Genomic DNA, 15,935 nt, shown 5'->3' on the forward strand with positions numbered 1-15,935 from the left:
AGGAATATGACAAGTAAAGGGTTAACTAAAAAACTTTTGTTTCACAACACCTGAGCAGACTCATGCACATATTACAGGTAGATGAACATATACTGTAGAAGGAATAGTAGTCTTCATAATATAATGATGACTAAGTCTACCATACAGTAATTCTATATGTTGAAATGGTTCTACATGCAATGTCTTTTATTTCACACATCTTTCTCGGTTCACACATTACCTCTCTGAGTTCCTTCCTCTTTTCCTCTAGCCTTTCATTCTGGGGGGCCAGTTCATGGTTGGCAGCCTCCAAAGCTTGTTTCTTGGGGGCGACAATCTTTATGACTTGATCATAGACAACCATGGCCCTCACCCATCGGCAGAGGCCCTCACAAGCCATTGATACCATACGTATCTTCTTTGGGTCAAAATCCGGGTGAGAGTAGAACCTGGCAGGAAGTAGAAAGTCCCTAAGTCATCCACTTCAGTACTCACACAGTTTTATGTGTCACTCAAGTCTTCTTTAAAGATAAAAGAGGGATTTTATTTTTTGTGATTTCTTGTGAAACAATAGTATGTATTTACCTGAGCATAAGATACATATGCATGAATAAGTAAATTAATGGATAAGTACATTTTAAAATGTCTCAACATTTATTTCCTTTACTTTTTGTGAGTTTATAATAGGTTTCAGGGTTAAAGTGGAAGAACACTCATTTCTAAATGTGACAGTAGGTAGTGTGACTTACACAGTTATTACTGTGTGTGTCATTCTCAAGGCGTCCATATTCAACAGCACTGTTCCAGCAACCAAGATTTTCAACTGTTATTTTACATTTTCATTGGGTGAAGGAAAATATACTGGTATAACAAGAAAATTTTCCAAGATGTAATCCGTCCTGAATAACCATGCACACTCTTGAGTGCAAGCATCAGGTAGCTACATGTTAGTACAGTACTGAGACAGTAGTAATTGATAATTTTTTACAGCATTTTATTTGTTCAATAGTATGAGTTTATTCATATCGGTCTGTCTGTCTCGACACCACTCTGATAGCCTCTGTCTTGGTCATACTTAATGGCAAAGATGAATTACCTAATGAATACCACATCACGGAAATAATGTTTGAACTTACTTGTTGCGGACGTGAGTGATAATCTTTGTGGGAATGTTTTCTTTGTCATAGTGCAGCAGGTTCTGGAGGAACTTCATATCCCCCAACAGCTTCTGAGATGGTGCCCAATAGTCCTCAATCATTTTTCCTGAGCCATTAGGGTCTGGCTTCCTCTCTGGCTTGAGGTCCAGCATTACACACACAGCTTCCATTACCTGACAAAGCATAGTATTGAACTGTATAGTGCAGCATTGTTATTTTGGGTATTTTTACAGCTCTAGTAAAACATGAACACAAACATTGCATTAGAGAACTGGGTGATGAGAAACTTTACTGACCTGGGTGATGAAAAACATGAGTTGGATGATGAGAAACACTGCATTACTGAGCTGGGTTAAGTTGTGTTAGGTCAGGTCATCTTAAGTTAGACTATGCTATCTTAAGTTACGTTATGCTAGGTTTGGTTAAAGTTATGTTAGGTTAGGATAAAAATTACACAGAAGTCTATGAAGATGACACATGGCTTCACTCTGCCTTGTTGATGGTATTTCTCATCACCCACTAGAACTAATGTAGTGTTTCTCATCACCCACTAGAACTATGTTTCTCATCACCCACTAGAATTGAAGTAGTGTTTCTTATCACCCACTAGAAATATGTTTCTCATCACACACTAGAATTGATGTTATGTTTCTCATAACCCACTAGAATTGAGGCGCTCAGCATTAGAGGGGGGTGAAGTGACACTCTGGCCAAAATGCGTTTTTTGATGGATATCACTATTTTCACCCGTTGGATGTAACGCTCTAGCTAGAATAGAAATATGGTAGAAAGTCCTTCAAAATTAGGCGTGATTTTGCCTCAGGCCTGGAGCTACGTATCTGGCTGTGCGCTCAGTCAAAGAAGGTGGCAACTTCCCGTTCAGAGCGAGAGGAGCGCGAGCCAATGACAGCGCGCCTCCCTCGGACCATACCCCTGAGGTAGCCAATCACAATGGATTTCCCCTTGCTATGTCACAGCTCCTCGGCCAATCCGCGCGCCCAGATGCTGCCTCCTTGTTAGTTTTGGTGCATTGTATAGCATAAGGAGGTTCAGTATACTTTCTATGGCTATTTTTGATAACTTTTCGGCGTAACAATGATGTTGTTCATCCACGGGTGTGTAAAATGCTGTGCAATATCTGCCCGATATTGGAGCAAGAGTTGAGTGAGGCCAGGCCTTCTGGTATAGGTTCAGGAGCACATTATTCCTGAACGTGTGTTTAGTGATGACAGTGCTCACGTGGACATCCTAGGAATGCTTGGTGATAGTGATAGTGATTTTGGTATACAGGTAGTTCTGCTATAACGCGATAGTAGTGTTCTTGTAAAACATCGTGTTATAGAAATTCGTGTAATAGAAATAACAGGGCTTATGGAGAACTTTTACTTTTTACTTTTATCCTCTTCGCCACTGATCGGCTTGTTAGCCGCTTGGGCGATCGGTCACGTCTCTTTTCCTTTATATTCTTCACCAAAAGGTCGGCTCGCTAGCCGCCCGGGCGATCGGTCACGTCTCTGTCACGCACTGTTGGCAAATACTGGGCATGCACCGGCTCCTGAATGTACCTGAACCCGCTCCAGTGTTGGTCAAGTCTTCTCTTGAAAGAGCTCACACTCGGTGCCGTCACAACACTCTTTGGTAGATTGTTCCAAGAGTTTACAACCCTCACTCCGAAAAAGTTTGCCCTCACGGATTTCTGGACTTGCAGCTTCTTCAATCTTGAGCTGTGACCCTTTGTGGGGCGAGCGTCCGCCAGCTCCAAGTAAGGACACTCAACTGAGTAGTGCCCCCTGAGATGCTTATAAACCTCAACTAGGTCCCCCCTTGCCCGTCTGTAGTATAAGCTAGGCAAGTTCAGGCGCTCCAATCTCTCAGGGTAGCTGAGATGCCGAAGTGCAGGCACCAGTTTGGTGGCCCTCCTTTGAACATTTTCAACCAACTGACAGTCCCTAGCATATCTCGGGGACCAGATGGGGTGACAGTACTCCAGATGGGGAAGCACTTCACTCCTGAAGATCGTCACGAGGGACGGACCGTCTAGATATCTGAACGACCTTCTTATAAGACCCAATAATTTATTTGCCTGATTTACCTTCTTCTCACAATGGCCCGAGAACTTCAGCTCATTGTCAACATACACACCTAGGTCCTTCTCACACACAGTCTCAACTAGTACATTTTCTTCATCCCGTTGGGACATATGGTACGCCTCCTTACCGTTGGTACGCCCCAGGTGCATCCTCTTACACTTCGTGACATTGAATCTCAGCAGCCATTCCTTCGACCATTCCTGGAGCCCACAGAGGTCCTTCTGCAGCTCTTCACAGTCCGCTTGGTTCTTAATTTCCCGAAATAACTTGGCGTCATCGGCAAACATTTGTATGGAGGAGTGTACAACGTCAGGCATATCATTTATGAAACAAACAAACAACAGCGGGCCCAATACACTACCCTGCGGTACCCCACTTGTTACAGGTACAGATGACGATTTCGTGCCATTAATCACCACACATTGCTTGCGGTCATGTAGAAAGTCTTCTATCCACGCTAGGACATTTCCCCGAATTCCGTACCCTTCCAGTTTGATTTTCAGCCTTTCGTGGGGTACACTGTCGAAAGCCTTGGCAAAATCTAGGTAAATATTGTCGATATTACCACCCCGTTCTAGAATATGGGTCCAAATATCCAATACCTTGAGCAATTGTGTCAAGCAAGAGCGCCCCGGCATAAAACCGTGTTGGCAATCTTTTACAAGGTTGTTTCGTAGTAGATGTTCCATCGCTGCATCTCTGATAATACTCTCAAGTACTTTACATATTATGCTGGTCAGGCTCACCGGTCTATAGTTGTTCGTGGAGTGCCTATCGCCCTTCTTGAAGATAGGACTCACATAAGCCACTTTCCATTCACTGGGACCATTTGTTCATCCAGGCATTTACAAAACAGAATCTTCAGGGGCTCTGCAAGCTCGTTGCACAGCTCCCTTAGCACTCTAGGATGCACCATGTCAGGTCCAGGACTCTTATGGACCTTTAGCCTGGACAGTTTATTTCTAATACCCTCTTCTGTGAACACAATGTGGGTCAGTGCTGTGTCGAACCGTCTGTCCTCAAACGCAGGAAGGTTAGTTGCATCCTCTCTTGTGAACACTGAGGAAAAGAAGCTCTTCAATGCCTCAGCTTTATCCTGGTCAGAATCTGCATAACTACCATCTTCAAGCTTCAGGTCTGATACTCCTACTCGCGTTTTCAATTTCGACTTTGCATAGCGGTAAAACGCCTTTGGGTTTGACTTGACCTCGCGTGCAACCAGCCTCTGGAACTCCTTTCAGCCCTCCTACACTCTCTCTTTGCTTGGTTTCTGGCTCTTGCATACATCCTCCTGTCTTGCTCATCGTTTGACCCAACCCACGTCTTGAATTTCTGGGTTTTCTTCTTAATTTTGTCGACTGCCGCATGGTTCATGTGTAGGGATCCCCTCGTATTCCTAGAAGCACTGGGTTTGGTCTTGGGTATATATTTATCGATCAAATGGGTCATTTTACTAGTTATGATATTCAGCGTAGTGTCTGCGTTCTTGTACCTTAATAAGTCAGGCCAGTTGATACCCCTCATCTCTTCCCTCATCCCATTGTAATTTCCCTTGTAATATTTGCACCTTGGCCTGGCCTTATTTTGAACTAGGTAACAGTTAAATCTGAATGACAACACTGTATGGTGACTGGTGCCAACTGGGGCAAGGTGTTCCAGTTTGGCCACCATACCCTCCTCGTTTGTTATGATGAGGTCAAGTGGCTTGGGTGTTTGTTCCCCTCTGTAATGTGTCGGGTCTCTCACATGTTGGAACAGAAAATTATCTCTCAGAGTTTCTACAAAAAGAGTAGCAGGATTATTCAAGTCATTCGGGGTTGACTCGTTTCTCCAGTCGATGTCGCCATAGTTAAAGTCCCCCATGATAATGAGGTGGCTGGGGTTGAGCATCGCCGCATTGTTTATTAAGGTTCTTAAGTTCCTTTGATTTAGTGGGCCACAGTTCGGGGATCTGTAGATACACCCGACGATAAGTAAGTCCCCTCCCTTTAATTTAATTTTACACCACTTGGACTCTTCAAAAACATCCTCTCCCTGTACCCTCGCCTGGCTGGCTCTAAGGTCTTGCCTAGCGTAGATAACCACACCCCTCCTGCAGGATTCTTGAGTTAGGTTCATAAATGAGTCATATCCAGGAATACTGAACTCACATTCCTCTGGGTCGATTCTCCTGTTCTTGTACAACAGTTCTGCAACTCCTACAATATCTGGTTGGTGTACTCTTAGTAGTGTTTCAAACTCCTCCCTCTTATCAAGGAACGTGTCGGTATTAGTGTACATGACATTCAAGCCAGAATTTGTTCTCGGTAACGTCTCTGCTCTTAGTAATAAACCCGCTCCACCCACATTCTCAGAAGCTGCAGCATTTGCTAAGTACACTGTATTTTGCAGGGTGTGGTTAAAAATGTCATTGTTTACACGGCGTTCGTTCCCTCCTGTCCGGTAGGCTGAGCTGGTGCCGCCTCCCGGGTGGGGGGTTGAGTGGGTGGAGGGTGCACTGCTGCCCCCTGGCCCTGTGTCGGCACACTTGTTTCCACTACCCTCCCCCTGAGTATAACCCATGTGCACCTGTCCCCGTTCCTCCTCGACTCCTCCCTCTTCTGCTTCAAGTCCAGCAGATTACTCCAAATCGAAAAAAAATTTCGTAGTTAGCCTAACACAAAGGATAGCACAGTCTAAATAAATGTTACATTCATATCTAATAATGAAATCATACAGTAAATGTTACACTTTATCTTGAAAAAATATGAATATAACTTGATGGGGGATAAGGGTGATGTTGAGGCTGAGGAGTCATGAAACATCAAGCTTTTCTTCAAGTGTTATAGCCTTTCTTTTACGATCACCACCGGAAATGCGATCACCAGAGTGCTTCCCAGAGATATTCTTCTTTTCCATAGTCACAAAATTGGAGAAACAGTAATCAGAATTCACTGAGGACGCTTAAAAACTTCACGTGTTTCAAACAAAGTGTGGAGTAAACAGTGTGCGCGGGTCTAAAACGCTATGTATTTTGTTTTTCTCTCTTAGTTAAAACTTTACATTTTACATATACTGTACAGGTATACTGTATACATAAATATTACATAAATTATTTCTGCAATTCTTCACAAACAAAACACATAAATCAATTGAACATGTGATGTCGAACGTGAACTGTAAACACTGCATAACCCCGCGCCAAGCCACAATGTACAGTACACTTTAAACGCTACTTATTTTGTTTTTCTCTCTTATTTAAATTTTTACAATTTACATATATATATATATATATATATATATATATATATATATATATATATATATATATATATATATATATATATATATATATATATATATATATATATAATATAATATTAATTTCATTAGCCCATAAAGCGTATAATCAACAACCTCACCCTGCCAGGACTTGAACCCATGATCTTGTAGTGGAATTCTCCCCTACAAACGCTGTTTGTCGCTGCCTAGCCGACCCCACCAATTCCCCAGTGTATGCCTCGTGGTCTAGGTCAACCAGCGCCGCCATACACCACGGAGCGGGGGTCAACTGCTAAGCCACGCCTACCCCCGCTATTTAAGACCTGACCTCGTGGTGATCTGTCTCACTTTCTACCTACACCAACCAGCCAGCAACACCTCCGCCTGCCTGGCGGCCCTCGCTCCTCCGCCTGCCTGGCGGTGCTCTCTCCCGCTGGCGAGCATGGCGACCCACAAGCTGTCCTTCTCTGAGCGTCCTCACCAACCAGCTCTCTCTACATCACGCTTGTAACCATACTGCCTTCCCAGCACCAAGCTGCATTGTACATCCAATACAACATGTATATAGAGAGCACATTGTGAGTTTCCTTTCTCCATCCCATCCTGAGTGTGAACCAAACATCTCATACCCCACAAATGGTGACTCCCGGAGATTCGCACTCACACAGGATGGAGGAGAAACTGATCACGCTCCCAGTCTTCAAGCAACATGGAAGACTGGCTTATCCACACAGAAGCAGCTCTCATCGGCTCTACAACTACTGTCTCTACACCACAGGTTAGACACCCGAGAGCAGCACTGTTTCTCCTAGCAGACACCAGCTCCTTTTCCTGCCCCCAAGCACCACGTCCTACCGACCCCAGCACACCCGTCCTGCCTCAGACGCCGACCCCGGCCCAGCAGTAACCCCTGCCGCCCCTGATGCGGCCTCTGTTCCTGAGTGCGGACCCACACACCCCCTCTTTTCTCCCTCAGGTACTCCCTACTAATGTCCTGCACCATGCTGCTGTCGTGGACCCAGCTGCTGTCACGAGCCCTCATCCGCTTCTGCTGACGCAGCCCCTGCTCCTGACCCAGGCCCACACACCCCAGCAGGCGCATCTGACGACTCTGTACCTGCCGTGAGGGAAGCACAACATTCATCGCCTCCACACACCCTTATTCTCCCTCTCTACTCCCACAGATATTGTGTATCTAGACAGTTGTCCCCAGCGACCGGCTCATCACGCCATCGCCGTTGTCTCACATGAGGCATGCACCGCCCGTTCTGCCTCGCATGTGCTAAGCAACTCTGCAGACAACAAGTCTCCTACACCGCCTGGAGGGAAGGGGGAGTACTGTAGTGGAATTCTCCCCTACAAACGCTGTTTGTCGCTGCCTAGCCGACCCCACCAATTCCCCAGTGTATGCCTCGTGGTCTAGGTCAACCAGCGCCGCCATACACCACGGAGCGGGGGTCAACTGCTAAGCCACGCCTACCCCTGCTATTTAAGACCTGACCTCGTGGTGATCTGCCTCTCTTTCTACCTACACCAACCAGCCAGCAACACCTCCGCCTGCCTGGCGGCCCTCGCTCCTCCGCCTGCCTGGCGGTCCTCTCTCCCGCTGGCGAGCATGGCGACCCACAAGCTGTCCTTCTCTGAGCGTCCTCACCAACCGGCTCTCTCTACATCACGCTTGTAACCATGCTGCCTTCCCAGCACCAAGCTGCATTGTACATCCAATACAACATGTATATAGAGAGCACATTGTGAGTTTCCTTTCTCCATCCCATCCTGAGTGTGAACCAAACAATCTCATACCCCACAGTTTACATGCAGAGTTTCCGGGAAGTTTAGTTGCTTCTTTTCAGAGAGAGGATATATATATATATATATATATATATATATATATATATATATATATATATATATATATATATATATATATATATATATATATATATATATATATATATATGTAAATTGTAATTTACATATTCATATTATGCTAGAGCGCCCACGAAACATGAGAAACGTTTGAGTCCCCCAGTAGAGATGTCGTTCTCTACCCACTTCAGGATGTCTTAGTCCTCCGTTTTCTTTTTGTGTACTCGCTCAGGGACTCAAGTATTTCTGTATATGACACAGGATGATAAGGGAATTTGAATTTATTTGTTTATTTATTTATATATAATATACTGTAATATATTAAATATACTGCAAGTATTTTCTTTAATTTATATACGTGTTTCGCGAAAAAGGGAGGCTACATTTATGGTGATCGTTAAGGACCAAACTCCGAATCCATGACGTGACTTCTGTTCATTATTTATATCCTAAATTTACCACTGTAGGTAGTTTCAAGAATTAATGCAGTCATTTACTGAATATTCTTTGCAAAAAAATAAATTTTAAATGAATTATTTATAAGAGATAAGTATTATGATCAGTAAATATACAGATATGCATTACTGACCACCTCCGAACACAAGGACGGCTAAAAATAGCCACAGGCGGTCACAGTCAAGGTCACTTTCCCTTTCTTGTCACTGGCAAATGGGGGAGGGGGTGATGATAATAGCAGCTGTGTTTATTACGGTATGTTAGACTGGTTTATAATACATTTTTATTATTTTAATATACCGGTAATCTTCATTTTAATCCAGCTTACCAAACGTAAGTTTCAGTATAAAATAATTAGTGGTACTGTAGGACCTTGTGAGTGGTTTACTGTATACATAAATATTACATAAATTATTTCTGCAATTCTTCACAAACAAAACACATAAATCAATTGAATATGTGATGTCGAACGTGAACTGTAAACACTGTGTGTGATGTAGAGAGAGCGCGGGTGTAAAACGCTATGTAAATTGATTTTCTCTTTTATGTAAAATTTTACAATTTACTTATAATATATAGGTATACTGTATACACAAATATTACATACATTATTTCTGCAATTGTTCACAAACAAAACACATAACTCAATTGAACATGTGATGTCGAACGTGAACTGAAGCCACAACAACCGTTCAAGTGGAATCGCGTTAGAGCAAACTAGTTCGCGTTTTACAAATATCGTTCCTCAATTCATAAATCGCGTTCGAGCAAATTCGCGTTGTCAAAACACGCGTTATAGCAGAACTCACTGTACTCATCATACAAAAAGTGACTGCTATGCATCACAAGACCTTTTTGCAGACTATGTTCCGGTACAGAGTTACGTGACATGCACTGACAGCAATAATGATGATGAAAGTGAAGATGAAAATGATGAAAGTGAGTCTAATGGTAACAGAGTGACACTAATGTATCACAACAAGAACATACAGACTGTGAGGAGGTAGAAATGGACAGTGACGAGGCATGCATTGACCTTGATAGTGATGAAAGTGTGCCTGAACCAACGAATGCGAATGAAAGTGAGCCCATAACTCAATCTTATAATGAAACTAAACTGTTGCCGGCATCAAAAATCAATGATCTAGTTCATGAAGAATCTGTGTGGCGATTTTTAGAGAGGGCAGAAAAAGACTTTGATCAGTACATGATTGATTATGAAGAGGCCATTTAAGTTAAACGCACTCCTCAGGATTTACGTAACTTCAAGTTACTACGATATTCAGGGATAATAAAACGAAGGAACTAAACAAAGTAAGATTGTAATACTATTATCAGAATACTCTCTTAACCAAAGAATATGCAAACTTTCTAAGCCTTTGTATTCGTCTGTTAATTACGTTGGGGGGGGGTTCATGGTAGGGGGTGGGATGAGTGTAGTGGTGTTTCCTCATTATTACACACTATTAAACTTAACAATATTATAAATCTTTGGCTAATAATAGGGACGGAAAGATAAATACTAATAGGCAAATGAGTTTTTATTATTATTTTTGGGGGGGGGGGGTGGTAAAACGAGTGCTGTTTTTGGTTATCATTAACTTGTTTTACAGTATTAACCCACAAATATTAATAAAAAAAAATTGCAGAAAAATGCGATTATTGTTGGTTTGAAGATCAAACAACTCTACATCACGGGTTATTTTCATTCAACTCGCAATAAATTAATAACTATTCACTGTACTAATTTCCAGTTGTCACAGTTCGCTAGGAGAGGGATTAAGCTGCACGATAAAAAAAGAACCCTCTAGCTTAAAAAAAAAGTTATGGTTGTTTGAACCTCGAAAACTTTCAACGTGTTTTTCTCAGCTTTTTGAATTTGGAGCTTCACCCCCTTCTAATGCAGAGTGCGTCAACTGATGTAGTATTTCTCAAAAAGTTTCACTAATGATTCGAAATACAAAAAACAACACAGGGACAAAACTTTTCATATATCTTTAGGAGGGTGTGAGGATCACAGGGTGTGTTAGGAGCACAAAGTGACTTAAGGTCAACAGCTAGAGGATATTAAGGCAAAGTGAAGGTTTGGGGACAGTAGAGTCAGAGTGGAAGATTAGGTAAAACAACAGTGGAGACTTAGGTAGAGTCAGAGTGGAGGTTAAGGTGAGCACTCTTCATAACCAATGTCATCATTTGGTAGGTTATACTCACCAGCTTGACTCCTGAGGGCGGGTTCTTCATGGCCTTGACGACGCGTATGTCATCTTGTTTGAGGGTGTTGAGGGCGTCTGTGGCAGCATTGAGAGCTGATACTGCCTTGGCGAGCTCCTTTTCACAGTCGTCTTTTATGGCCTGTGCATCGGCAAACTTCTTGTTGGCCACCGCCTCGTCTGCCGCCACCAACTGAGAACAAATTTGTTATCAACAACCAAGAAATGAGATATGTTATCACTTTCATCTTTTTTTTTTTACCAAGAGAGGCAGGGTTAACATTAGAAGGGAACATAAAACACGAACACAAAAACAGCAATAACTAGCAAGGTGTTCATGATAGTAACAAGAACCTTGCCAATGACAATATTTTACATCAAGATCACAAAACACTGACTGAATTGTGACTACAACATTGGTTTCATTGTGGTATCTTCAACAACCTTCCATGTTTCACTTATGTTTGTTTTTCTGGGTTTGGGGAATTATACTTGTGTTTGTATCTATGAACAAAATATATAAAAGAATGGGAAGGGTAGCTTCGATGAAACCTGGCAGGCTAAAAGGTTATTTACCTCAGAGAAAATAAATAAATTTGGGCAAGTAAAGCTAAAGAATAGACTGGTGAACTCTAGTGAAACAGTCTTTTTTTTTATCCTCTTCACCACTGATTGGCTCGTTAGGTGCTTGGGCGATCGGTCACGTCTCTGTTACTTTTCCTTTTCTTTTATCCTCTTCACCAAATGATCGTCAAGGGTTGAGTGTAGGCAAAGGAAGAGGTAATTGAAAGCTGGGGTAAATATATTCAAAGCCATGGTCACAGTCACATTCCACTGTATGTGTCTGTTGTCTACACAACTCTTTATTAGAGTTAATGAAACTTGGAACTATAGGTTGCTGTTGATTATGAGAAATCTAGTCTAATTTTGGAGAAAGCAGGTCAAGGTCACACTTACAGTTCACAGTCAAAGACAATATATTTCACATCTGTTAAATTTGCTAGGTAGATTGAATGATCAATAACCACATAAATTTTTTATGTATTTTAGTGCATGAAATATAAAGGGCTCTTTGAACTTGATTTCTTATATATTTTCTCTTAATTTAAAGAAGTTAGTTGTCTAAACCAACCAATCTATCTAATTTCATTAAAAACAATTAACTCGCTTCGACATATTTTCTACACAACCAAACTCACACATGTAGTGTAGTTATGGCACCTGGTTGAGTATTATCTGTAGTACATTTCTGCACTTCAACATACACACTGTACCATCTATTACAGAGTTAGAGATACATCTTTTTGTTATAGAATTATTAATAGTATTAACAGGTAAGTTTGACAAGTGAAAGATAACAGCTTCACACCTCTTGTTTCCTCTCCACTTGGATGGTGTCTTGTTCGATCTTGATCATAAGTGCCTCCGTGTTGGCAGAGGTCTCCACTAGGCAGGGCTGCAGCAGCTTTAGCTCTTCTTGCAGTTCAGTGATCAACAGCTTGGCCTCTTTCAGTTTCTCCAGACCTGTCACATACCTTCAGAGATGAAATGGTTAATGTTTTTGGCACTAAGAATGCATATTCATACATTTAAAATAACTTGGGCACAATATTATTGATTTTCACAAGTAAAATAAAAACAAAATCGAAGTTGGGTCAGGGAATTCTCATCGACTAAAATTCATCAATAGATGTACAGTATAACATTACTAAAGCTGGTGATGAGCTTCCTGAGCTTTACCTGTCCCGTAGTGTGAGGATCTCTGAGCGCTTCTTAAGGAGGAGCTGCTTGAAGGTGAACACGAGCTCCAGGTAGGAGGTGGGTGTCACAATGTCACATAGTACCTCCGCCGCAGCTGCTCATAGAACCTGTAGGAGCACTCATCAAGGTCTCATGTATGTCTGGTTAATTAAGGTATTGGAGGGCTACCAACGTCTCATGTACAGTATGTCTTATGGTTTTAATGAGGTCTTGGAAGCCCACCAGGTTCTCATGGGTTAATTAATGTCTTGAACCCCTGGGCTTCAAGTCAAGTCATATGGTGTGCATCTTTAGAGCTTCAGGTCACCTCATATGAAATTTTGACATTTAGTGGGCCTATTTGAATATAAAATGCACTAAACTAACTCAGAATAATGGGATAAACTCTCCTGTCTCATGTGGTGACATGCGAACTTCACATGCTACCACCCACAATGCCTTAGTACCAATCGCGTCTCAAGATGCAGAGGTCACGTCGATCACACTTGCCCAATCCCAGCACCTCCATTCCCAGCTCCCAAGCATGCCAGATAAGTGGTCCTATGCCTGTGCAGTACTATTATTTTCTACATGATCATCATTGGCCAGTCAGAAGTTAAAACACAAACAATCAAACATGGATGTTTTATTGAAGAGAGTTTTCTGACTGTGGTAAACTGTATTTACATAATTAAAAACAAATTTCTAGTATAAAAAGACAGACATCAGTCTATAGATTGCTCAGGTTTGCCTACTTGAGAAACAACTGGATAAATGCTAAAATGAAATCCACACGAAGCAGTCTTTGACCCTTGGTAGTTAAACTGAAAATGATAACATAAGCAAGGTGTGGATGTCCTTGAAACTACCTGTGGGCAAGGTCATCAATGCTGTGGTGGAAATACTTGCAGACAGTGACACAGTGAGCCAACAATGATGCCTCCAGTTTAGTTTCCTGCAGCAGTGATGTGGCCACCATCTCCAAGGCATCATCAGGCCATGCAGTAAACCTGAACAAGAAAAGGTCATAATCTTGTGACTCTACAGAATTATACTGGCATTTGCCATTTAACAGAACTGCATTCTACAGAGTTTTGAAGTTATGGAACTCAAAAACAGAGGATATTAGTCACTAACGATCTACTGTCTTCCTAATAGAAAACGAGCTGTGGTTGCCATACTGACCAGAACGTATAAAAAATTGTCCCAAACACAATATCTGAGAGAGAAACAAAATAAAAGTCACTCGATTTCCTCACCGTGCTAAGATGTATAAATACCCTATATAAAATCCTCGTGGCACTTAGTATTTCAGCTATTACAACAAAAATTTTAGCGGTGCTTTCATTGTGCGTATTTACACCCGATTCGCCAGGCAAGACGACGACGGTAGCAATGCGTGTGATGGAGGGTGTGGGAGGGGGTTTTGAGAATTGCAATTAAATGCCAGGTAGCGACGTGTCCTCGAAACACATCGACCCCATGGTTAACAATACCTTTTTTTTGGAGGACTGTACATTTCATTCTGCAACCTGGCATTTGTTTGTGTTTTTTGTGTATGTTTTTTGTATATGTGTTTCCATTGTTTTCCTAAGCTTGGCCAGAGGACATTAAGTGCTAGAGGCAGCAGTGGCATTAAGAGAAACAGGAAGGCAATTAATCTGATGTGAAATTACATGACAAGCATTATGTTTCTTGCTGGTAACTGTACTACAGTATTATTTCTATTTATGATTTTATTTGAGAAGTAGGTATTTATTATACTATTTTAGTGCATATTTACTTGATACATATAGTAGTACTGTATTATATTTTGGGGGGTAAAAATTTTCCCTTTAAGAAGGCAAAATTTTCTTTGGAAACACATTGCCAATTATTATTACAGTATTGTTATTAATGAAATTATTATCATTATTATTATTAGCATTATTATGACAGTATTACTGTACATTATCATTATAATTCTTACTAATCTTATTGTTACTGTATTACTATTATTATAAAGCCCTGCATAAAAAGGATTAGCACTATAGATAATATCAATGAGCTCTCACATAGCACTGAAAGTAAAAACCTGTAAATTTTTTTTTATTAACTTTCTAAAATCCTATAAGAAGAAACCATTATTGTACCACAACAATATTATACACTACACTACCACAACATTACACACTACGCTACCAGGGACACCTGACAATACACAAGTGAGGGACACCTGGCAACACGACATCTTCTAACACATGAAGCAGTAGACCCACCAGGACCTACCAGTCTATAGTGCAGCAGTTAATGAGGGAGGGGAACATCCTGAGCCTGGTCCTGAAGGTGTCACCTATGGGGGACATGGCCACTACCAAGTGCAGGTTGGCCCTCACTCGCTCGTTGAAGTAGCCAAACAGTGTCATAGGTGAGAGTCCATCTTCTTACCCTTATTGGGATATTAATCTGAGGTTACAATATGTATTATATTGGTTGAGGAGTGTGGTCCACATTATAAATATAAGATGACCCAATGAAACAATTATTTCTTGTTGGGATATAAAAATTTTGTATCAATTGAAGATAACTGAAGATTAGTCTTCCCAGCATATTTTACTACAGTAGGTTAGGTTAAGTTAGTGTTAGTGTTTAAACATCAGATGAAATAAGCTGAGATGCTTAATCTTCCTGTGGTCCCAAAATTTTCAATGTTTAGCTGGACCTAACTCTAATAAACAAGATAAATATAGTGAAAATACTGTACAGTACCGTACATCTATAAACTTTATCTGAATTTCTAAGTTATGTACGTAGCGCTCAAGAACAGTAAAGTGATTTATCTACATGAATGAGTAAATAGTGCATAACACTTATTCAAAAAGTATACATATCCTAAATATACTACAACACAGCAACATGTACAGTATATGGTCAACAAGTGCATTACAGGAAACAAGTAATAACACAACTAAATTACTATTATGAGCAGCCCACCATGGTATCAATTCCAGTTCTGTATTCCCAAAGCTTATATGGGAACATCCACCTCTACGTATATTTGTGATCTTACTTCACGAGTTTAGTGATAAGGCTCTAGCACTCAAGTTGACGCGCACATGTTCCCTGACTCCATTAGTGAAGGAGCCATAATAACAGAATCTTGATCTTCCAAACCCAGCCAGGGCAAGGATTCT

The 15,935-nt window shown here is 41.3% G+C and overlaps 1 protein-coding gene across 3 annotated transcripts; it reads right to left on the reverse strand.

Annotated features, from left to right (window-relative positions):
- Positions 1-121: 121 nt before the first annotated feature.
- On the reverse strand, positions 122-15,183 carry LOC121875862 (dynein axonemal heavy chain 3-like). Of its 3 annotated transcripts, none has more exons than XM_042380579.1 (7): positions 15,031-15,183; positions 13,632-13,772; positions 12,763-12,890; positions 12,392-12,546; positions 11,024-11,215; positions 1,116-1,309; positions 122-428 (listed from the first exon to the last, which is right to left on the reverse strand). In XM_042380579.1, the coding sequence occupies exons 4-7, from the start codon at positions 12,437-12,439 to the stop codon at positions 137-139; spliced, it is 726 nt and encodes a 241-aa protein (XP_042236513.1). In that variant the 5' UTR covers positions 12,440-12,546; positions 12,763-12,890; positions 13,632-13,772; positions 15,031-15,183; the 3' UTR covers positions 122-136. The 3 variants fall into 3 exon arrangements, with proteins under 3 accessions (XP_042236513.1, XP_042236511.1, XP_042236512.1); XM_042380577.1 differs by having other exon boundaries at positions 12,392-12,557; XM_042380578.1 differs by lacking the exon at positions 15,031-15,183 and adding an exon at positions 14,022-14,172 and having other exon boundaries at positions 12,392-12,557.
- Positions 15,184-15,935: the final 752 nt, after the last annotated feature.

Source organism: Homarus americanus, unplaced genomic scaffold (assembly GCF_018991925.1).
Source record: "Homarus americanus isolate GMGI-L3 unplaced genomic scaffold, GMGI_Hamer_2.0 scaffold57479, whole genome shotgun sequence".
Taxonomy (NCBI): Eukaryota; Metazoa; Arthropoda; class Malacostraca; order Decapoda; family Nephropidae; genus Homarus; species Homarus americanus.

What these genes read in the sequence shown, in the direction of transcription:
- LOC121875862 (XM_042380579.1), bottom strand. Translation starts at nt 12,439, where the DNA reads ATGATCAAGATCGAACAAGACACCATCCAAGTGGAGAGGAAACAAGAG. An exon ending in AAGTGGAGAGGAAACAAGAG is followed by an intron (nt 11,216 to 12,391) that starts GTGTGAAGCTGT and finishes ATTTGTTCTCAG; the next exon opens with TTGGTGGCGGCAGACGAGGC. An exon ending in ATCACTCACGTCCGCAACAA is followed by an intron (nt 429 to 1,115) that starts GTAAGTTCAAAC and finishes ACTTCCTGCCAG; the next exon opens with GTTCTACTCTCACCCGGATT.